General features: G+C 35.7%; 1 protein-coding gene across 1 annotated transcript; it reads left to right on the forward strand.

The window, feature by feature from the left end:
* Window positions 1-7768: 7768 nt before the first annotated feature.
* On the forward strand, window positions 7769-22176 carry LOC121967663 (protein fluG-like). Its single transcript, XM_042518017.1, has 18 exons — window positions 7769-8068; window positions 9447-9698; window positions 10288-10355; window positions 10471-10586; window positions 10678-10783; window positions 11131-11287; window positions 11368-11463; window positions 13304-13352; window positions 14984-15252; window positions 16215-16387; window positions 16675-16795; window positions 16867-16919; window positions 16992-17121; window positions 19092-19237; window positions 19704-19895; window positions 20785-21017; window positions 21181-21323; window positions 21839-22176. Exons 1-18 carry the CDS (start codon window positions 7901-7903, stop codon window positions 21899-21901), a joined length of 2535 nt encoding a protein of 844 aa, XP_042373951.1. The 5' UTR covers window positions 7769-7900; the 3' UTR covers window positions 21902-22176.
* Window positions 22177-23857: the final 1681 nt, after the last annotated feature.

The following is a 23857-nucleotide window of genomic DNA, read 5'->3' on the forward strand; positions in this document are numbered from 1 at the left end:
GAAGTCCTAGTGAGTGAAGCTAGGAAATCCTAGTGAGTGAAGCTAGGTGAAAGTCCCGTTGAGTGAAGTCGTGAAAGTCCTAGTGAAGCTAGGCGAAGGACCTAGTGAGTGAAGCTAGGTGAAAGTCCCGGTGAGTGAAGCCGGTGAAAGTCCTAGTGAGTGAAGCTAGGCGATGGAAAACCCTAGTGAGTGAAGCTAGGTGAAAGTCCCGTGAGTGAAGCCGGTGAAAGTCCTAGTGAGTGAAGCTAAGGAAATCCTAGTGAGTGAAGCTAGGTGAAAGTCCCGGTGAGTGAAGCGGTGAAAGTCCTAGTGAGTGAAACTAGGCGATGGAAAACCCTAGTGAGTGAAGCTAGGTGAAAGTCCCGTGAGTGAAGCCAGCAAGGAAGGAAATCCAGATGGATCAAGGATGATCGGACATCCGGTGTTGGAAGTCCAAGTAGGTCAAAGGATTGGGATACTTGGCAAGGAAGGAAATCCAGATGGATGGATGATCGGACATCCGGTGTTGGGAAGTCCAAGTAGGTCAAAGGATTGACCGGATACTTGGCAAGGAAGGAAATCCAGATGGATCAAGGATGATCGGACATCCGGTGTTGGGAAGTCCAAGTAGGTCAAAGGATTGACCGATACTTGGCAAGGAAGGAAGTCCAGATGGGTCAAGGTTGACCAGACATCCGTGGAAGTCCAAGTAGGTCAATGGAGTGATCGGATACTGGCACGACGAGTAAAAGTCCAAGTGGGTCAAAGGGATTGACCGGACACTTGGTGGGGAGTCCTAGCAGTCAAGGGAGTGACCGATGCGAGGCATGATGTACCAACAGGTCAAGGTTGACCGGAGTTTGGTTAGGGAGGTTTGGGACTTGGTTTTGGGCAAAAACCAAGTGCTGGATCGACTGTTCGTCGAGATATCGAGATTCACATTACTGTGCCTTCGATGATCGATCCTTCGGTCGATCGATCCTCGGATCGATCGACCGATCGTGTAGTTTCCGTCTCTGCGATCGATGTGGATCGAATCGTGCTGAGTCACCCTGGTTCGGTCGACTGATCCCTTCATTCGGTCGATCGATCTGATCGATCCCTTCGATCGATCGATCGTTGCGTCGGGTTTAAAGCCGCAGGCGAGCGTGGTCTTCGGCAATCTCTTCACGAGCTCTTCTCAGATTCATTCCAGCTCCTCCACAGCTCTCTACAAGCACGTGATTGCCAGTTCTTGAAGGTTCTTGGAGGCTTTCCAAGTCAAGAGGCGGATCTATTGCAAGAGGAAGAAGTTAGGGTTAGGGTTTTTACTGCACATCTTGTAAGCTTTTGCTTAACTTGTATTTCCCTTTCTTCTTCTTGTATTGAGAGTGTTGTAGGACTTCTCCGCCTTTGGTAGTTACCATAAAGGAGTGTTATTCATAGTGGAGGGTGTGTGCGTTGGTGTGGATCCTTGGATTAGTCACCTCTTGTGAGGTGGATACCAAGTAAAATCCTAGTGTTAGCGTGCTTGTGTTTGTTTCTGTATTTTCCGCTGCACATCCAAGAAGCAACAAGCAACGCCAAGCAACGAAGCGCATCGAGCGAACGCGACGAGCTATTCACCCCCCCCTCTAGCTACTTTTGGTCCTAACAATTCTAGCATTCCTTGGTGGCCGAAAGTCTTGGAGGCATAGAAGTGGTTCGGGTGGTGTTGTCTTGGTAGATTGTCGCCCACACGACGTCTAAGAGGAGGAGAGGAATACAGCAGAAGATCAAGAGGTCTTTAAGCTACAAAGAAAGGTATAACTAGTTAATTGTTTCCACAGTGAAACTAGTTTAGTTTTTCTTTGTATGGATCTTGAAATACCAACACAAGAGGCTAGCGATTTTGTATTTCGATTTTGTGCTTCGATTGAGGTCTCTTTAGTTAAACCTAGCGTTTACTGTGAGGAGTTTAAATATTCAATTTCTTTGAAAGGCTTTGTTTAGGAAGTGGTGGATGATCTCATAACTAAGAAGGTCGAGTGCCTCGCCAATGACTTGGAAGTCAATCCTTGAAATAGATATTTAATCAATTTTTGTAATATGATTTAACTTCTGAAGAACACATGAGTTAAACTTGGATTAATAATGTTAAGTTTCGTTTGCAATCCAAGTTTAACTTATGAAGAACACATGGTTTAAACTTGGAGTAAAAATGGTAAGTTTCATTTCCAATCCAAGTTTAAGAACACATGGGTTACTAGGAAAAGTTCTGTGCTTATACAAATTTTTATACAGGGGAAACAGAACGGAACTTCGAGTAGCACCCAACAGCACTAATTTGATTTACGTGTCATGTTCTGACTTGCGTGCCGTTGTCACAGCCTGATCTGTGTTTTTATCATCTCCCAGCCTACGTGTCGATGTCTTATCTCAGCCTGCGCAACGATGTCTTATCCCGACCTACGTGCCGATGTTATATCCTGGTCTACGTACCGAGATCGCATCGGGTTTCTTGCCACCGCGTCCGGCTCAGTGTCATCAAATCCAGCTCTTTATCCGGCTCAGAGTCACTTGCTCTTCCGGGTTATGACAACTCGAGCAGCGTCCCGACCAGCTCACCGATCCATCCGAGGGTGCCCCCTGAGCCAGGGTACGCCCTTCATTCATATTCTATACACATTTCATTATTTTATGTCTTAGTTTATTACTTATATATTCGTTGGATCTGCCTTAAATATCGGGGTACCATGGACTGGGGTGACCCAGTCGCTGGCTGTAGATTGTTAGGACCCTTGGCGGTTGGCTAGAGGGGGGTGAATAGCCCCCGCATAAATCAAAACAAAAAATACCTTCCTCAACTTATAACTTAAACAAACACTTGCATAAAAAAAATAAGGAAACCAAACAGATAGAGGCACAGAAGTTTTTATTTGGTTACAACTGGGGAGGTTGTTAATTTAAGAAAGCGGAATACACTAATATCTCATTCTGGCAGAGAAGCCTTTTTACAGCAATGATCGCACAAAAAGATGAAGCTAAACGAAAACTAGAAGCGTACAAGCGTTGTTTCTCAAGATGCTGGTTGTATTTAGCTTCTTGGACCAAGACTATATTTATAACCTTAGTCGAGGCGTTTAGAAGGGTTTCAGGCACCTGGAGGAGGATAAAATTTTATCCCCTTCGCAATGGATCACGGTCAAACATGATCTGGATAAAACTCTGTTCCGGGCAAGAAAACCAGGAAAGTCAACCATGTTGCTTTTTCCAGTCCAGGCCTTCTGCTCTGGCTCCACTTGCTTCGGTCCGGGTTTTTCGCTCCGGCTCCGCTCGCTTGGGTGATTTCGGCCATCTGGAATAGGGCTCATCGGAACCCAACTTCCGACCTTCTCCTCGAGCAAGCTTCTGCTCCAGCTTTTTGCCCCTCAAAAACGCCGCGTGCCTCCTTCTCATCCGCCCGCGTACTCTTCCGCAGCACCTAGCCCCTCAGACGCATTGAGTTCGTCGGCTCTCTCCCGTGCCGTCCTTCTCGCTAGCTACGTCTTTTGCTCGACTCCATGTGCTCCTAAGTTCCTGCACACTTAGACACAAGGTTAAACACAACAGGACCTAACTTAACTTGTTTGATCACATCAAAATAACTTTAAGGTACCAACAATCTCCTCCTTTTGATGTGAGTAACTCAAGTTAAGTTAGGGTAAACTAACATAAAGTAAAAGCAATAAATTTATAATTAAAGTGCAAAAATTTAAAAAGGCTAAACTACCTCCCTTTAGACTTAATCTTCCCTTCTCTCTATTTGATCACATAAAAAATAGGGTACTAAAATAAAATCTAAGGGTTAAATTTGTCAAAAAAAAAATAGGAAAGTTTTTAGAAAAAAAATGATTTTCAATATTTTGAAAAACTTATCAAGTTTATTTTGATAGCACTTAAAATAATTTTAGAAAAATTTCCTAAATTTTTTTTTGGATATAATATCAGTATTTCTCTAAGTTTGCAAAACTAATTTTGTAGAAATAATTTTAGAAAAAGTAAAGCCGATACTTTAAAAAAAACTTTTAAGTTAAAATTTCTAAATTTAAAAAGATTAAAAAAATGAGTAACTATTTAAAGTATATTTTAACTATAATTAAATATTTTATCAGTTAGTCAATTAAACATTTTATTTCATTAATTGGTTTCCAAGTTGTGGCGAGACACTGGATCTTCTTGGTTATTGGATCATTAACCACTTCTAGACAAAGCCTCATAATGAAATCAAATATTTAATGTACTCTCTGAAAGCCCTAAGTCTAATTAAACTTTAATTTAGACAAGTCTTTGGAACCCAGTATAGGTTCCTTCCAACTCGGTTAACTAGAAATTTCTTTGGTATATATTTCTAAAATTTGTTTCTAATTTGTCCTTTGCGGTAATAAAAATACCAATTTAGACCATTAAATTTTCTACTACCTGTATTATATGAGCATGCATGATTTTTCAAGTTCTTTATTTCTTTTTGCAAAATATCATTTTCCAATTTTACTTTATCAAATTCTTCTAATGGACAAGATTTAGCTAGAATTAATTTCAACTCTTTATTTTCTTTTTCAAGTTTACAACAATCTTTAGTTAATAATTTAATACATTTAAAAAACTTATCAAGTGGAAGAGATCATACCTGACTTAGCTTGTCGATCTCGTTGTCCGTAGCTCCCCCTGAATTGTTACTTTCTTCTATTGACACTCTCCCTGAATTGCTGCTTTCTTCTATTGACACTCTCCCTTCATCGATGCTCATTTCGGATGAGCTTTCTTCGTGTTCATCTTCTTGATGACTTGCCATCAACGCAAGTCTGGAAAAGACTTCTACCTCTGATTCAGACGACTTTTCATCCCACGCCACCTTTAGGATCTTATACTTGTTCTTGCCTTTATCCTTCTTGTTGATCTTTAACTTAGGGCAGTTGTCTTTAACATACCCTTCTTCATTGCAGTGGTAGCATTTGATCGTTCTTCTTTTTCTATTCTGCGGACGGTTAGTTTTTCTATATTTAAGTAACTTTTTAAAACGTCTTACCATCATTACCGTTTCGTCGTCGTCGAGAGAGGACTCTGAACTGTGTTCGTTTATCTTTGCCTTAAGGGCAATGTCGTACTTCGACTCCTTCTTTGTATCTGTACATCTCGATTCATGGACTTCAAAGGTTGAAAATAACTCTTCTAAGGTAACAGATTCTAAATCCTTAGAGATATAGTAGGCATCTACTAATGATGCCCATTTCATATTTCTAGTGAATACATTAAGAGCGTACCTTAGCGAATCTCAGTTACTTACCTTTTATCTGAGATTCGAAAGTCCGGTGATGACCTCCTTGATCCTCGAGTGAAGGTGTGCAATGGTTTCGTCTTCTTCTAATCAGAGGTTGCTGATCTGGTTATGAAGTAAGTCCTGTCTCGTAAGTTTTACCTCCGAGGTTCCTTCGTGAAGTTCCAGGAATTTTTCCCAGAGCTCCTTGGCGGACCCGTAAGCTCTGATCTGGTTGACTTCTTGTGGCAAGAGGATGCTCAACAGATGAAACTCTGCTTTGTCGTTTGCCACGAAGTCTGCTTGTTCCTTCTTCGTCCATTGATACTTTCGCTTGCCTTCGGGCGCTTCAAAATCGAATTCCATTATTAATAATAAATCGAAGTCTGTTTTGAAAAATACCTCTATTTTCTTTTTCCAGCTCACAAACTCCCCTCGAACTTTAGTGGGTAAATGCTTGGTCCGACCATCTTGTGTGCTTCGTTCGGCGGTTAGTCCTCCTGAAGTGAACCTTGCTCTGATACCACTTGTTAGGACCCTTGGCGGCTGGCTAGAGGGGGGTGAATAGCCCATGCACAAATCAAAACAAAAAAATACCTTCCTCAACTTATAACTTAAACAAACACTTGCATAAAAAAAAAAAGGAAACCAAAAAGACAGAGACACGGAAGTTTTTACTTGGTTATAATCGAGGATATTGTTAATCCAAGGAAGTGGAACACACTAATATCTTCTTCTGGAGGAAAAGCCTCTTTACAGCAATGATTGCACAAAAAGATGAAGCTAAACGAAAACTAAAAGCGTACAAGTGTTGTTTCTCAAGATGCTTGTTATATTTAGCTTCTTGGACCAAGACTGTATTTATAGCCATGGTCGGGGCGCCTGGAAAGGTTCCAGGTGCCTGGTCGGGGGATAAAATTTTATCCCCTTCGTAACGGATCGTGGCCAAATGTGATCCGGATAAAACTCCGTTCTGAGCGCTCGGACTAGGAAAGTCAACCATGTTGACTTTTTCCAAACTGGACCTTCCGCTCCCGCTCCCGCTCCCGCTCCGCTTGCTTCGGTCTGGGTCTTCTGCTCCGGCTCCGCTCGCTTGGGCGATTTCGGCCATCCGGAATAGGGCTCACCTGAACCCAACTTCCGGCCTTCTCCTCATGCAAGCTTCCGCTCCGGCTCCCTTGGAAACGTCACGCGCCTCCTTCTCGTCCACCCGCGTACTCTTCCGCAGCACCGTATCCCTTAGATGCACCGAGCCTGTCAGTTCTCTCCAGTGTCGTCCTTCTCGTTAACTGCGTCTTTTACTCGACTATATGCTCCTAAGTTCCTGCACACTTAGACGCAAGGTTAAACACAACATGACCTAACTTAACTTGTTTGATCACATCAAAACAACTTTGGGGTACCACCACAAATAGCGTTGACCAAAGGACTTCTGACGATTTGGTCAACATAGAAGTCATCTCAGCATACCCTCCTCCGGGATGTCGTAATTCGATCAACATTCCATCTATCTCATCCGGCGGTCTGTTTAACTTAGATTCCGGATAGGATCATTTATATTTTTTTATTATTTTTTTTTCTTAAAAATAAAAATGAAAAATATAAATGATGAAAAATAGTTATTTAAAAAATCCAACAATTTAACTAATCTTTTTATTTTTTAAATTTAGACCGCCAATTAGAACTTGATCATCTGACCCAATTTACACCAATACCAAGATAGTATATAATAATTAAATAATTAATGATTACCGGTTTTTATTATTCATCTTTTGTACGTTTTTTTCAAAAGGATAATGCTAAATCAATCTGGCCGGTTAGATTTTATAAGTCATTATTAAAGATGTTTTAATAATATTATTTATATATATATATATTACAATTTAATTCTGACCAACTAAATTTTGATTAGATAGATTTATCATTTAAAAAAATCCTTCTCCAGCTTATAATTTTTGGCAATCAAATTATTTTTTTCACCTACACCGAGACCGTATATAATAATTAAATAATTAATGATTGCCGGTTTTTATTATTCATCTTCATTACGTTTTTTAAAAAAATCCTTCTCCAGCTCATAATTTTTGGCAATCAAATTATTTTTTTTCACCTACACCCTACACCGAGACCGTATATAATAATTAAATAATTAATGATTGCCGGTTTTTATTATTCATCTTCATTACGTTTTTTAAAAAAATCCTTCTGCAGCTCATAATTTTTGGCAATCAAATTATTTTTTTCACCTACACCGAGACCGTATATAATAATTAAATAATTAATGATTGCCGGTTTTTATTATTCATCTTCATTACGTTTTTTAAAAAAATTCTTCTCCAGCTCATAATTTTTGGCAATTAATTTTTTTTCCTTATTTCCGTTTGTATTTCTTATTCCAATTGTTTTTGTATTTGAGGCACAACCATTGTTCATCGTTAAAAGTTTGATATTTTGAAATTCCGGATGGCCAATTTGATAAAATGTGGACTAAATTTCGCTCTGCTCTGATTAAATAAATTTCACGCATTTCGAAGTGTATGGTCAAACATCTACAGACGACGTATGTGGTAGAAGGCTAGGAGTCAGAGTCACGTTGGGCATCTCGCATCGCCTGGAGAAGACGAAGTAGGAGGGAGAGAGAGATCGAGAGAGAATCGGGCGACGGCGATGGAGGATAAATATAGGGAACTGAAGGCGGCCGTGGAGGCGGTGTCGGCGGTCGACGCCCACGCCCACAACCTGGTCGACATCCGTTCCTCCTTCCCTTTCCTGCGCTGTTTCTCCGAGGCCAAGGGCGACGCTTTACCCTTTGCCCCTCATACTCTCTCCTTCAAGGTACCATTTTCTTTCTTGAATTCATCTTTTGTGCTTCCACTCCATTCCATAAGCGTTTACTGTGTAGCATGATCAATGATCATGGATACAATTGCAAACATCTTTGTTTGGTTCATTGTGTAGCATGTCCTTCTAAAATTGCAAATATCATTCATACAATCATTGCGCTGACAAAATTTTCCGTATGCCCCATTTATAAGCGTTACTAAAGAAACTTATTGATATGGACGGTACTTTCTCATTTGTGGACGAATGGACTTCGATGAGTGCATTCGAGTAATCTAGGTTCTATTGAACACGAGTTGTATTAGTGACTGGAAGAAATAAATGAATCTACCTGGTGGATACAAAGCTATCTTCGATTATTCCTTCGAATTAAAGTAGCTAGTAGCTAATGGTTTAGTTTGTTTAAACGAAATTAAACAATTTTAACTTGCTCTAAATTAAGAATTGCTATCCAGTTAACATAGACAATGACATGAAATATTTAAATTCATATAAAAACATACCAAATTTTCATTTTTTTTTTTCAGTTTACATTTTCTAATTGCAAAGAGAATAAAAATTGAAACAAAAAGTTTTTGAATCAATCCAAACTAATGATGAAATTATATATATATATATATATATATATATATACGCGACAGTGGTCCAAGCGCTGGACCACTGTCCAAGCACCTAGATTCATTTATTTTTTTGATAAACATTTCCTTAAAGAGAAACACTATATCCTGTGAGCATCTAAAATTTTTAATCTTGAACATTATAACCCAAAAGGGAAGCCTGAACCCTAGAGGGAAAATCTTATTAGCTTAAACCCATTATAACTCAACTTCTAAATCCTAAAATCTTAAGCCCTAAATACATATAATATACTTCGTGATTATCTAAAATTTTTAATTTTGAACACTATAACCCAAGAGGAAAGCTTGAACCCTAGAGGGAAATCTTATTAACTCAAACCCATTATAACCCAACTCCTAAATTCTAAAATTTTGAACTCTAAATATATATAATATACTAAAAAAAAATTTTTTAAAAATGTTCTGGAGTCAATTTAGGCACCTGGATTGACTCCCGGGGTCACGCGACTAACAGGGTGGTTCTCTCTCTCTCTCTCTCTCTCTCTCTCTCTATATATATATATATATATATATATATATAGATTGAATAGGAAAGTAGCCACATTAGTACTAGTTTTGTCACATACTTATAATTGTCTTTTTCTACACTCTCAATGTGAAATGCTGCCAAGATGGTATGTGATAATGTTAATTCATTGACTATATCTATGCTAAATGTTTGAATTATCCATTTTTTCCCCCTGATGATTTTTACCTACATCAGTAGCATGTGTTATCATTTCAATTTTATGCAGAGGAGTTTGAGGGATCTAGCTGCCTTATATGGCTGTGAGGTTTCGCTGAGTAGTTTGGAACATCACCGAGAATCTTCAGGGTTACTTTCCATCAGTGCAAAATGTTTTGGAGCTGCCAATCTATCTGCAATATTTCTTGATGATGGAATTCAGTTTGATAAAATGAATGACTGGGAGTGGCACAAGTCTTTTGCTCCTGCAGTTGGCAGAATTTTGAGAATTGAGCATTTAGCTGAAACAATTCTTAATGATGTGAGTTTTTTTGTTCTGTTTCTTTAATGAATCCTGCTGACCTTGTGGTGGCCATTTTTTGTGAAAACCTATGTCACCATGTTAGAGTTTAATCACTTAAGAGTAAGAAATATTTGATGCACATGAAGTCTTTTTAGTCAGAATAGCTATATTTTTTCAACTTGATAAGAAATGAGTTTTCACAAATGTTTTGAGTTTGCTACTACATTGTGGTTTTTGTATGAAATTTATATAACCACTGAAATTGAATTAAATTCCAAGAAATAATCTTAATTTGGCACCTACAGTTTCTTAGTAGGACATTAAAATACATCCATCCTTTACCTATTTTTTGATGAACTTGTCTGTGATTGAACTGCCGAAATAAGAGAAGACTTCAGATCATTTACTGTATTTTAGGTTTTGCAATCCAGTAGTTACAATCATATTAATAGAATGCAAAGTTGCAAATGGTACACAAGAAATATTTCCTAACCATCAAGATTGCATATTGTAATTTTTTTTTTTACATCATTGGTTCACTATTGTCTTTGCCTTTTCTAGGCTTGATTTTAGTTAGGTTTGGAATTTCACAATCTTTATTTTGCAGGATGCTCACAGGACATCAGAGTGGACAATTGAATCATTCATTGAAGAATTTCTAGCAAGGATGAAATTATATCTTTTTTCTGAACTTGATATCTTGTTCTTTCATTGACCTGTGTCTTGTCTGCTTCATGTTTGTTACTCTATGCCCCATTTGTTTTTCTGTTTTCCTGAGCTTGTACTCTACGGTTGCCAAAAGAATTGTAGCCTTGAAAAGCATTGCTGCTTACAGAAGTGGTCTAGAAATAGATACAGAGGTTAGCAAATCGGATGCCGAGAAGGGTCTTTTGGAAGACTTAAATGGTTGGTATGGTATCTGTTATTTGGATTCTTGTCTTTGGGATGGCACCATGAAATTTAGGTTAATGATTCTACTATTTTCCATTGCTTTCAGCTGGCAGACCTGTCCATATCAAGAATAAGAGCTTCATAGATTTTTTATTTACATGTAGCTTGGAAGTTGCTTTGTCGTATGACTTACCTATGCAAATTCACACAGGGTAAGATGCAAAATCTTGCTACAGTTTAATTTCTCATTATCTCTTAAATGTCCTTTTAAAATTCACTTATAATTCTTACCCCTATTGCTCTGTAAGATTAGTGCATATTAAAAACAATTCACCAATTTATTGTCTATCTTGTATTGGATATTGTGCACGGTCTCTCTCATGTATATTTTAGCCTTTTAGGTACATCCTACACTCATCAAATATCAGTCAATTGTCTGCTCATGTATTTGAGAGGTTTTATTTGTATGTTGTACTAAATATCTCTTTAATGGTTACCAAGTAAATTCCTACACTTAGAAGCATAATTGTTTAAAAAAAACTCTATTTTCAAATTTCAGCTTTGGAGACAAGGATTTGGATTTACGACTAAGCAACCCCCTGCACTTGCGGAAGGTTCTTGAGGACAAGAGATTTTCAAAATCGAAAATTGTTCTTTTGCATGCATCGTATCCATTTTCCAAAGAAGCTTCATATCTTGCTTCAGTTTATTCCCAGGTCTGACTATGAATCTATGTAAAGGAGATCTTAATGTTGGGTTATTCATATTTACTCTTACTAATTCTGTAGCAATATAGATCTATCTTGACTTTGGATTGGCGGTGCCAAAACTTAGTGTGCAAGGGATGATTGCTTCCGTGAAAGAACTTTTAGAACTAGCACCTATAAAGAAGGCAAGTCTTCTTGTTTGTAGTTACAATTTCATGCTTTTTAAAAATGGTTACAATAATTGCTTCTATGTAAGTTTTTTTTTCTTAGCTACGTGACATCATGTACTCCATTGGGCACCATATATGACAGAATAGGATCACTTGACCAAGGCTTAAAATCATTGAGTTTAATCTTGCAGTTCCAACTAGTAGTGCATTGATATTAAATTAACTTGTTATCTTTATGACTAATAGTTAATGGGATTTTCTCATTTGGTTCACTTTTGATGGATTGTTAGCTTTGGATTACATGGTAAAATAGTATCCATCCTAATGGCATAATGCACTTTTTATTTGATTTAGAATGGAGACTAAGTTAGTATGAACTGAAACAAGTGAAAGTGAAAAAATCTTATTGATTGAAAGCTGAAAATTACATGGAAATTATGTCTTGTACGCTCAATCCTAATGAAACCTATGAAACAAATATCTAAATCAGGAAATACAACTCTGTCATTGTTTGACTATGTAAAATAAAAGATAACAAACCAAAATAGACTAATTATCTACTATCTCAAATTATTACCAAATAACTCAAATTAGAAATCAAAATTCAAATATTCTATTTTTTTTCACATCATTCGTGCCCACCAATAACTTGAAACTTGATTCCATCTAGTAAGGAGATGAGACTTTCTAAATCTGGATTTTTGGCACTGTACATAAGTGCAAAATCGCTTCTATAGATGGATTAGGTGGTTGTTGCTTCATATTTGTAGGTTGCTTAGGAGGAAGGTGTCAAAAATCACACACAGTAATCCAAGTGTTATTGATATCATGAAATCCTCATTAATTCAATGAACTAGATACCTCTTGATGCTTCTTTGAGGGTTTATCGCTAGCCAAGTTTCCACAACACTTGATCCAAAGAGTTGAGTCATGAATGGGAGAACAAGAAGACGTTGGGGGAGTGTGACTTTTAGGCAAACCAATAACTAAGTAGGAAGACTTGAATGTTCCTTGGTATGGAAGTAAGTTTTCATCATTGAAATTGAACCAATGTTCAAATTGTAGGTAAGTTAATAACATTTGCATTAGAACTAATTTTTATCACAATTTGAAAAGGTCCAAGGGATGAGCAAAGATTTTTGAAGAAGTTTTTTGGAAAGCTTTTGAAATGGATTTAATCTAACACATGGTCCCTACATCAACATTACTTAGTGTAATCTAGACCTAGTACTCTTCCAAATCAATCTAAGGGAGTAGTTGAATAGTTTAGTACTAGAGCTGCAAATTGACATATAAAGTATAACTAGTTGTATGGTATTCTTATAAAGGTTTTCTAATCACTCGGTCTCCATTCTACTAATTTTATCTTCATCAATATCTTCCTTGAATGATAGATCAATGCTATCTAAAGCACTTACTTGCAGATGTCTATCCAATTTAACTATTCCTTTTTCTTATTTATTTACATATCGAATATTAGTGGTACTTAGCATAAAACCTTTAATTTTTAAAGTTTCTTGCAACAACTTAAGCTCTTTTTTTTTTTTAATCTAGATCATCACATAGATTATGACACGTTAGTTCATCTAGTATTGTTAAAAAGAGAAATTTAAAGTTGATTCTCTCTTGACGTAATCCTAAAACTAAATTATTGCACTCCTGATAACTCTTTCACTGCTAAATACATTGCACATTCTATCCAACATAACTCATGAATGACATTTCATTGTTGTGTTTGTACATACTGTTCAGTGGGACTGATGTTAATTGTTGAATTTCCTTCTTTTGATATATTGTTATAGATTGATGATTGTTGGGTACTATGTCCTGTGAATGACATGAAATATACCTGTAGGTGATGTTCAGTTCTGATGGGTATGCCTTCCCGGAGACTTTTTTTTTAGGTATGCTTTGAATTTTATAATATAAATCATTGTCAGTCCCAATTCATCTATTCCTAGTTTTAATATTTTAATTTCCATTCAGTTTTACAGTTACTGTATCAATTAAATCAAGAAATGTTAGAACATATAATGATTTTAGTTTCCCCTACGAAATATTAGAATGAGTCACCCTTTTTTTTTACACCATCAGATACTTTTGATTTTTTTCTGTATATTTTATAACATTGAACCAAAAAAAGTATCTTTGTGCTTTATTTCTAGTGCGATAGTTATTATTTCTTTTTGTGTTGAGATTTGTTCTACTATTTCCAAAGCTCATGAAAAGTATGTTGTAACGTCCTGTATTTTTATAGAGCTAAACTAAGTTGAATCTTTGACCTAAATTTCAAGACAGTCTGACAGTGCAGCAAAAGACAATGAATTCGACAAGAACAATCCTATGGTTGGTGATTAAACAAGGGCCAAAATGAGAGCGAAACATAGGGACAAATATCATGACCTGTGGCACTGTGTTGAGATTTGGTTATGTAACAACTTAGTTTCTGCATTATTTCTGCATGATCTTGAATAAAATGCTATTCAAAAGCAAATAATACAAAAGCTTATTTAGAAAATTAAAGTGAAATGTGGTTAAATGGGTAAAACTCATCTAAATTTATCTCAACATCTTTTACCATATTTAATTGTGTGGTGTATCAGTGTCACATTGTATGATAAAATTTAATTCAATTACAAAGTTGACTACTATATTCTTATTTTTGCAAGTTAATAAAATAAGTGAGAGTATTAGCATCATAGCATGCTTCAATGTATGCTAAACTTTGTTGAATATAAGCACAACATAGTGCCATAATTGTACCGTTTATGCTGGGGATAAACTCCAGCATAGAATGATACTTGAAACCTTGCCTTCTCTTATTTATTTTATTTTATTTTTTTCTTCTTTATCTTTTTCCTCCTTCAATCTACAACACAAGAATTATGCGTTGGCATTCCGACAAGGTTTAGAAATTGTCTTGTTTCAGTCTACCATTTAAACTCTTGCTTGGAATGAGATTTTAAAGCTTGGGCTTGTCTAATTTTTTTTCTCTCAACTTTTGCTCACATGTCATATAGATCCCTGTTCATAGCTCTTGATCTTTTTCTTGTGTGCTGAGTTTCCTTGGTTGCTCATGCAAGTTACTTTCAAATTTTAGGTACATGATTGCCAATTTATAGGCGACTTGAGATGGAAGACTAGATTATTTTCTTTATTGGGCTTGATCCTATAGAAGAGTTTAGTTTTTAACAAGCAGTGCTAATTCAATCTTAACTCCAGCACTATTATCAGATGCCTATTGTTCATGCATTAAAATGCTTAATAAAATCTGTAATCAGGGGCTGAATACCCTTGATGGAGTAAGATTGAGCAGTGAAAGACTAAGAGTTGAACTTATGCACTGGATTTTTTAGGGCAATCATATTTTCATATGATTATAGCTAATTAATTTGTTGAGTTGAGTGGACACCGTATGATCTAAATAGACATGCTTATGGTTATCCTTATTGCTTCTCATTGCATTAGTTTAACATTGATATTCTACAATGTTCTGTTTTTGTTTTGAAGCTCTTGTCTATTTTTAATTTATTAGGTTCAAAGCGGGCACGTGAAGTAGTTTTTAATGTTCTGGCAAGATCATGTGATGATGGTGATCTTTCTGTTTCTGAGTCATTAGAAGCGATAGAGGATATCTTTAGAAGGAATTCTTTGCAGCTATACAACTTTAATGGTGTTGCTGGCTCTATTGAAAGCCAAAGTGTTGCTTCTCTGAATGTGATTTCTAGGATTCCACCATATAAAGATGGTGTTGCATTTGTTCGTATTATTTGGGTAGATGCATCAGCTCAACACAGATGCCGTGTAAGTGTTTTTCAATTATAAATAATTACTTGTGTAGTGAAATGAAAAGCCAAGATTTTTTAAACTAAAGGATACTTGCAGATAAAGATTTTTTTCTCAAACTTCATGTTAAATCCTTATGAAAAACATTTTTTGCATATTATATAATGATGATGAACAATTTTCCATATACTAGTTTAATTTGTAAGATACAAATTAAAACTTTCCCCCATTTTCATGCTAATTAACAGTTCTTCAGGTTATTTATGTTGCCTTATACTTGTCATATATTTAGATTTGACCTTAATTTTTCTTAAAGACTATCCTTATAGAGAAGGATGATAATGCTTGACGTTAGATACTTTAGCTAATAAATGTTGTTACAAACTGATGCAGGGTAATGAATATTCTTGTACCCATCATCTGTGGTATTTTTTTTTTGTATGTTTACCTCATGCTCTAGTTTTATGATGATGATTATGGTCACCTTGTATGTTCTACTTTTTTAATGTTGATTCAATAGTCCTTTGGTTGTGTTTCAGGAAGAAATTAAGAAAAGATTGTCATCTTTCTCTCTTAACACTTCAACTTATAGTGTTCAAAAGAAATATTAGATGAGCAATCCCCATTGGCCCTACAAAAGGAAAGAAGATGAAAAAGAAATAGTTGATTTTAGGGAGAAAATATTCCTCATTATCTATTGGTAAAATATCCTAGCAAATAGGAAAGTTGGTCACAATATCTAGGAGGTTGATCATTGAAAAACCTTATATAAATTATTTCACATTTATTTTATAGCTGACAACATGTTTCTTGCTGCACATGTTGTAACCTACAATATTTGTACATTAAAAAAAAGCAAGGAACCCTTATTCTTGAATAACTTGGGATGCAAATAGTTTGTTTAAATCCTTTTTTCTCTGCAAACAGATATAGCACGTGAATTTTATTTCTGTGATATGCTAAAAATATTGTATATTCAGGTTATACCAGTCAGTAGATTTTATGAAGTCGTCAAGAATACAGGAGTTGGTTTGACTATGGCATCAATGGGAATGAGCTCATTTTGTGATGGTCCAGCTGATGGGACCAACTTAACAGCTGTTGGTGAGATAAGACTTATACCTGATCTGTCAACAAAGCATAGGATTCCTTGGTATGGAACCTTTACCTGTCATTTTCTTAAAATTTTGGCAATGTTGAACTTAAGCAGGTATACATTTTGGTTTCCGTTGCTTTTATAAACTAGCTATAAAGTAAGTCATTGATGTGAATAGTGCAGAATCACTTGGTACACTGACGTATCACTGCAATTTGCATGGGCCATGCTTGCCACTGGCACAATCCATTGCCAACTCTTCTATCATTTAACTAGCTCCTTGTCCTTTGAATGACAATTTATCAGCTATCATGTACTCTTAGATTTGATAAATATCTACTTAGGGCAAACCAAGAAGAAATGGTACTCGGTGACATGAAAATAAATGCTACTGAAGCTTGGGAATATTGTCCAAGAAATGCACTGCGAAGATTGACAAGAATATTGATGGATGAGTTTAACTTGGTAAGCTGTAAACTTAGAAGTCTACAGAGCATCTAATTTTTACACTGACTGATGTATCTTTTTTCCTGTAGACAATGAATGCGGGATTTGAAAATGAATTTTATCTTCTAAAAAATGTAACGAGGTATGCTTGTTGAACTCTTTGAAAAGCTATGGATGCTTATACTTGCTGAAATTTAAAATAAAGAGATTACAGTGATGGCAAAGAAAGGTGGGTTCCTTTTGACAAGACAAGGTATTGTTCTACTTCAGCATTTGATGCTGCATCTCCAATTTTGCAAGAAGTCAATTCTGCTCTTGAAGCCTTGGGCATTGCAGTTGAACAGGTAGTATTTGAGCTCATGAAGTGCTTCTCCCTCTCATCTTGTTATCTAGGAAAGATATTCTTGTTGATGTGTGTTGTGTACGTATCTACCAATGAATTCATTTAACAATTAGGATGTGTTTGGTTCAGGTTATCATGCATAATCTTAGTTATGTGATTACTAGGTAATCACATAACCAAAGTTATGAGGAATAAAACATAACCTATTAGGTATTTGTTTCAACTTAGGTTATGCAACCACTTAATTTTACATTTACTAATTTACCCTTTGACCTTTTGAATTAATTTAATTGAATAAAAACCTTTTTCTCTCTTCTCTCTCCCGTGACTTCTCTTCTTCCCCTCTTCGTTGCCACCGCCGAATAGAGCAAGGACAAGGGGCTTCCCCTTTTTCTTCTTATCGCCGCCGACTAGCCACACCAGCCGTGGTTGTCGTCGCCACCCGACACCAGGGAAAGGAAGGGGCTGTCCTCTTCTAGCCGTCGGCCAAAGAAAAGCTTTCTAAAGAAGCTGCTACTCCTCCTCAACTTTGTTGGCCAACTTATCAAGTTGTTGATCTCACCGGCCAATGAAGAGGGCTACTGCTCCACCGTGTGTAGACGACTAGCAGAGCTTGCTGCCTCGGCCAAAGAAGGCTGTCGGCCAGCCTTGCTTGCCATCCAAGCTTGCTCCCGTCAAGGACTATTCCGACCATAGGAGGTAGCAATCTTGTTGCAGTTCCTTGTTCCCTCCAACCGAAGAGTTGCTCCAGCCGACCTGCTGCTCCCTTGCGCCAACCGAACAACAAAGGTTGCCAGACAGGTTGCTATTCCAACCAAGGCAGCTATTTTCCTTGCTTTGTTCGGTGTTGGGCCGGATGGCCGATGGGCGGCGTCGGCCAACGACGAAGGTGGTTCTGGCAGCAACGTCGAAGACGAAGGAAAACAGAATTAATTGTGTTCTCTTTCGGCGGCTTCGGACAAAGAGGAGAGAGGGGAGAGAATTGTGGAGGGTAATTAAAAAAAAAATTGATAATCCCGGAATCATCCAAAATCTTAGATTTCGGAAGTAATGCAATTTCGGCTTGCATGCTGACTTTGCTAATGTGGCGGGAATCGCTTATTATCGGGAATCACTCATTACTTAAACCAAACAAGGTTTTTGTTGATAACGTACCAAGGTTATCAACGATAACCCCCAACCAAACACCCCCTTGGAGTTTTGTTAAGATAAGAAGTGCAAGTGTCTTAACCTGTACCAACAGTCTGTAATAACATCTTGTTGAATTGATTAATAGTGTATATCTTACACTAGATTTAAGTTTTTTGCATGTGGAATTTATAACTAAAAATTCGGTTTAAGCAAAAATAATTTTATGGTTGTGTTTGCATTGCGCTCAAAACATTCAGGCCTGTCTGTTAATGCACTTTTGTTCAGTCTCAACTATAACTTGCTACTGTGGCGAATACCATTTAATTTATATTCTTCTTAGCTTCAATACAACCATGGCATTACGATAATATATTTATATAAAAAGATGTTTGTTGCTCAAAACTCTTGCATGGATATTATTTGTGCATGAACCTAGCAAGTTTATTGCCCATCTAATGGGTAGATTTGACACTCAAGTTGACATAGACTAATAATGTTACATTTTATGTTTACATAGAGTAGTTCAATGAATGGCTAAGATCCAATTAATATACTCAGATAGTTTGGTCATTCCAGTTGTCTCCTCTGTTAGTTTGAATCACAGTGTTTGTAGTCTTTAAAAGATTGTTGAGTCCAACAGATACTGATGTCCAATTCATGGATTCACATGGAACTTGGTAAAAGTAATTATGTTCCACCTAATTTGTTGGTCAGGGATGTATCTTATTTGAAATAAAATCATTATTTTTGGCTTTTTTGTTTGTTTTAATTTCTTGATTTAGTTTACAATTCTTGTTTCTTTATGGAGCAAAACTATTCTTAACCCTTCTGTTGTGATAGCTTCATGCAGAAGCTGGACAAGGCCAATTTGAGATATCACTGGGGCATAAAGATGCTAATCTTGCGGCTGATAACTTAATTTATGTACGTGAAGTTGTTAGATCTATTGCAAGAAAACATGGATTGCTAGCAACCTTTCTTCCAAAGTAAGTTAACAAACTAACAGATGAAATACAAATAGTCTTGAAGAAATTGTTTTCAAAGAGAGATTGGTATGTTGTTAATGAGTAGGTTAATGAGTTGCAGCATTTTGTGTTGGTCATCAAATATGTCTGAGAAAGTAAGATCGAGAGCAACATTTTTATGACCTCAGAAAAGTTAATCGACTGTATCCAATTGTATATTGCAAAAATAAAAATTGTTGTGGTATTTCTGCTTTCTTGAGGGAGATAACTCTTTTGCTTATTATTGTTGCATGAAGATTATTGCAGTTTGTGAATTTCGCAGAATGTTTTAGTGTATAGAGTATTAACATCTATGCTTTAGAATTTTGCAAATGCAAACTATTTTTTTCATTTCTTGTAAAAATTATATTTGAATGTTTTCATGAAAAGGTAATATTTATGGCATATGAGAGATATTTGCTGAACCTTGTATTATTTCTTTGTATAGGTACCGCTTAGATGACTTTGGCTCTGGCTCTCATGTTCATTTAAGTTTGTGGGAGAGTGGGAGAAATGTGTTTATGGGATCGAATTTATCAAAAACTCGGCATGGAATGTCAGAACTTGGAGAACAGTTCATGGCAGGAATTTATTATCATCTTCCTTCAATTTTGGCATTTACTGCTCCACTTCCTAACAGGTAGATCAGCAACATGACATTGTGATACAGGTTTTAAGCACTGGGTTTCATGCAAATTCCTTTTCTATTTAATATGTTGCTTCATCTGTAGAAGTTTTTCTTGTACTGTCATCATATGCATGTGCTCTCAAGTGAGGAATTGTGTGGTTATTGTCCAACTAACAACACAACAAAGTGTGAATTGTTTGTTGCTTTCCATCTTTGTTTCTCTCATAAAATACTCCAATGGTCAAGTGATTAATTTCTGACTGCTAACTCATCTACTAGCTAGGCTAAGTCCAAGAAAAATTATACTAGATATTGCGTAGCTTTTTGACAGAAAATGCTTGAACCTTTTCCAGTAGGTTATATTTCTGTTGGGTATTCTCTACAAACTAGGATTCAGATCCTCTCTTAAGTATGCTTTTGTACCGTTCATGTTCCTGCTTCCTAGCACCATTTCTGTTTCAAGATTTATATCACTATTACTGTAAACTAAATTTAGAGGTGTGCCAAGTAAAAGATATTGATGTCAATCTTTTAAATGTTTCTATAGCACTTAAGAAGTGCCAACTTCTCTGAGTTAACACAATTTATAGTAACTCACATGGCAATTGTCTAAGCACATTCTAATGTTCGATGCAAATATGAAAAATTAAGGTAGATCATAGAGAAAAGGAGGATGCCTCATTTTGTGCTGCTGCTCGATAATAGTTAGTAGGGCAGAGTTAATGGCTGCAGTTAAGTGCTTGGTTTTGTCTCATATAAAAATAATATTAAGAAGAGGTGGAGTTCATCTTAATGCATAAAGCTATTGATAAATCTCTTGTTTCTGTCCATTATTTCTCATCAGAAATGTCTTTCAGTTGCTTTCATCATGATTTTTAAATCTTATCCCTTATTAATGTAGTTATGATCGGATTCAACCAAATACTTGGAGTGGAGCTTACCACTGTTGGGGAAAAGAGAATAGGGAAGCTCCAATAAGGACTGCATGCCCACCTGGAGTATCTGCTGACCTTGTTAACAACTTCGAAATTAAGTCATTTGATGGGTGTGCAAACCCGTACTTGTCCCTAGCTGCTATAATTGCTGCAGGAATTGATGGCCTTCGGAGAAAGCTTAAATTGCCTGAACCTGTTGGTATGATCAAATTTGTCTTCTGATTCTGTTTAATGTTTATTCAAGTTCTATCTTAGACTCTTTTAATATCTATTTCTTGTATCTGTTAGAGGAAAATATTGTATTCATATTGCAGTTCTTTGTTCCAAAATTGGAGGGTTATTCACTGTTTTTTTTGGTACAGAAACAAATCCTTCCGATCATGATTCAGAACTTGGAAGGCTGCCAACAAAATTATCTGAAGCTGTAGAAGCACTCTCTCAAGACAAGGTTTTGATTGAATTTCTTGGTGAAAATCTTGTGACTGCTGTTACTGCTATCCGTCAGGTAATTAACTTTCAAGGGAGCATTTCAACTATAAAGCTTGTGGGATAATTCATATAAGAATCTATTATTGGCAAAATCACCTCTTGGGAAGTTAGATAATGATCTAGTTTGTGGAGTCCTAAATATACGAATCAAGTCAATGACAATTTAAGGTTTTGGATAATGGCAGCCCAATCAAAATCTAAGATCGTATTAAAGCCAACAGCTTAGAGTTCCAAACTTCACCTGTTTTGTTATACTTGCCGTATTATGGAAAACATGTTCTTAATGGATAATACCTAACTCGATTTTCATTGCTGTTTCAGTGACAGCAGCAAGTTAATATGTTGCAATTTACAGCAATTATTAGATAATTCTTACTCTAACAAGTGGCTTTACCATCATACCATGTCACATTGTGCATCTGTCCTGTATGAGTGTTTATGTTTATTTAGAGTGCATCCTTTCTTTTCTCTGGTGCCCGTATACCGTTTCATTACTTGAAGGCTCATGCTGGAATTTGAATGGTGTCACAGGCGGAGATTAAATATTATGCTCAAAATAGTGATGCCTTCAAGGAGCTTATATACCAGTACTAGTCTGCATACTCTTCCAGCGGCAGTGCATGTACGATAACTCTCGTTGAGCTTTGAGGCCTCTGTCAATGAAACAATTATCTCAAACTTTCCTTTTGGAACGCCTTTATGTTGTTATGTACGTTGGAATCGTTTTATTTGATGTCATGCACTAATAAATATCAACATTTAATTGCAGTCTTTATGTTATTTCCGCGGTTGACTTGATGGAGTCTATTTGTTTTTTAAAACACTGGAAGATAAATATCAAGTAAAATTGCAATACGGTTTTTTCTTTACTTTTCTTTATTTATATTTTGACATTGCGAGATAAGTAGACTGCACAAGATGTCCTGCATGGGCAGGACAGATTGGCGATGGGTGAACATCTTCTCCTGTAACCACCTAATTTATATATATATATATATATATATATATATATATATATTTTGACATTGCGAGATAAGTAGACTGCACAAGATGTCCTGCATGGGCAGGACAGATTGGCGATGGGTGAACATCTTCTCCTGTAACCACCTAATTTATATATATATATATATATATATATATATATATATATATATATATATATATATATAAGCATGAGAATTTTAAGATGGTTATAGAACTATATAAACTCATATATGATATATCATATATGTATTCTTTTCAAAGATGACAAAAAAAAAAGATTAATAATATTTTTTTTACATGCAATTGCTTATATAATTTCATAACACGTTATTAACACTAAAGTGCTACTTTTTTTTTTTAATTCACTATAGGTAATATCAAAAAAATGTATAGATATGTTTATATTTATTTTTATCCATCAAAATTATTCAGAATTTAAATTCATCGTTTCTTCATACTTTATTTATTTACTTATTTGCATGACTTATAATGTTTCAAAAATATTTTACAATGTGTTACAAAATCATCTTTTATTATACCACGTTTTATCATTTATTAATAAATATATATGATACATGATAATTATTATTAACGATTTAATTTTTGTTATTAGATTTTCACTATGTCCAATCTTTTAAAATTAGAGTTAATTTGTGATTCTTGACATTTCATAAAAAAATTATTGAATTGTAGATATGGAGATTTATTTGGATACTATGCATCCTAGAGACACCATAAAAGATGGAAATAAAGAATCTTTATAAAATTATAAAAAATCAATGATATAAAAGATGGAAATAAAGAATCTTTACAAAATTATAAAAAACTAATGATATTCATTCGTCACCATCTTTATGAAGGATTGCAAATCGAATATTTGATGATCACGGATATACTTGAGCTATTGAATAATTTGAAGGAAAGATATAATTACTATAAAATTATTATTCTTCCAAATACTCGTTATGAATGGATTCATTTATATTTGCAATATTTTAAATCTATAAGTGAAAATAACTCGACTATGTTTAGAACTAGCTCAAAATTAAAATTATGTGGTAAAAAAATTATCGATGAAGATATGTTGAAAAAAAAAACATATTCTACCTTTCATACATCAAGCATGCTCTTGCAACAATAATATAAAGAGAAAAATTTGAAGAAATATTCTGAGTTGATTATATGTCTTCTTGTAACTGAGTAAAATAATAAGTTTTTGATGAAAAATCATGAGACCTACTCAACTGGTGCTAGTCCATTCCCTAAATTGAATGAGATAACTTGTAAAAATGATAAATTACAGCAAGACAAAAATTTTACCGTAGTCGTGGTCGTAGACATGGAAATGATCAATTTCATTAAAATTATGGTGGTTATAATAAAAGAAACACAATAACTCACCAGAAGTGGGTTAACAATAATATCCATCAGAAGTGGACAAATAACAATGGTAAAAGAGTTCAAAGTCGACAAGATAATGATGAAAAGAAATCAGAAAAGTCATGTTATAGATGTAGCATGAAAGGATATTGGCCACGTAGTTATCGTACGCCAAAATATCTTACT

This window comes from Zingiber officinale, chromosome 3B, assembly GCF_018446385.1.
Source record: "Zingiber officinale cultivar Zhangliang chromosome 3B, Zo_v1.1, whole genome shotgun sequence".
Lineage (NCBI taxonomy): Eukaryota > Viridiplantae > Streptophyta > Magnoliopsida > Zingiberales > Zingiberaceae > Zingiber > Zingiber officinale.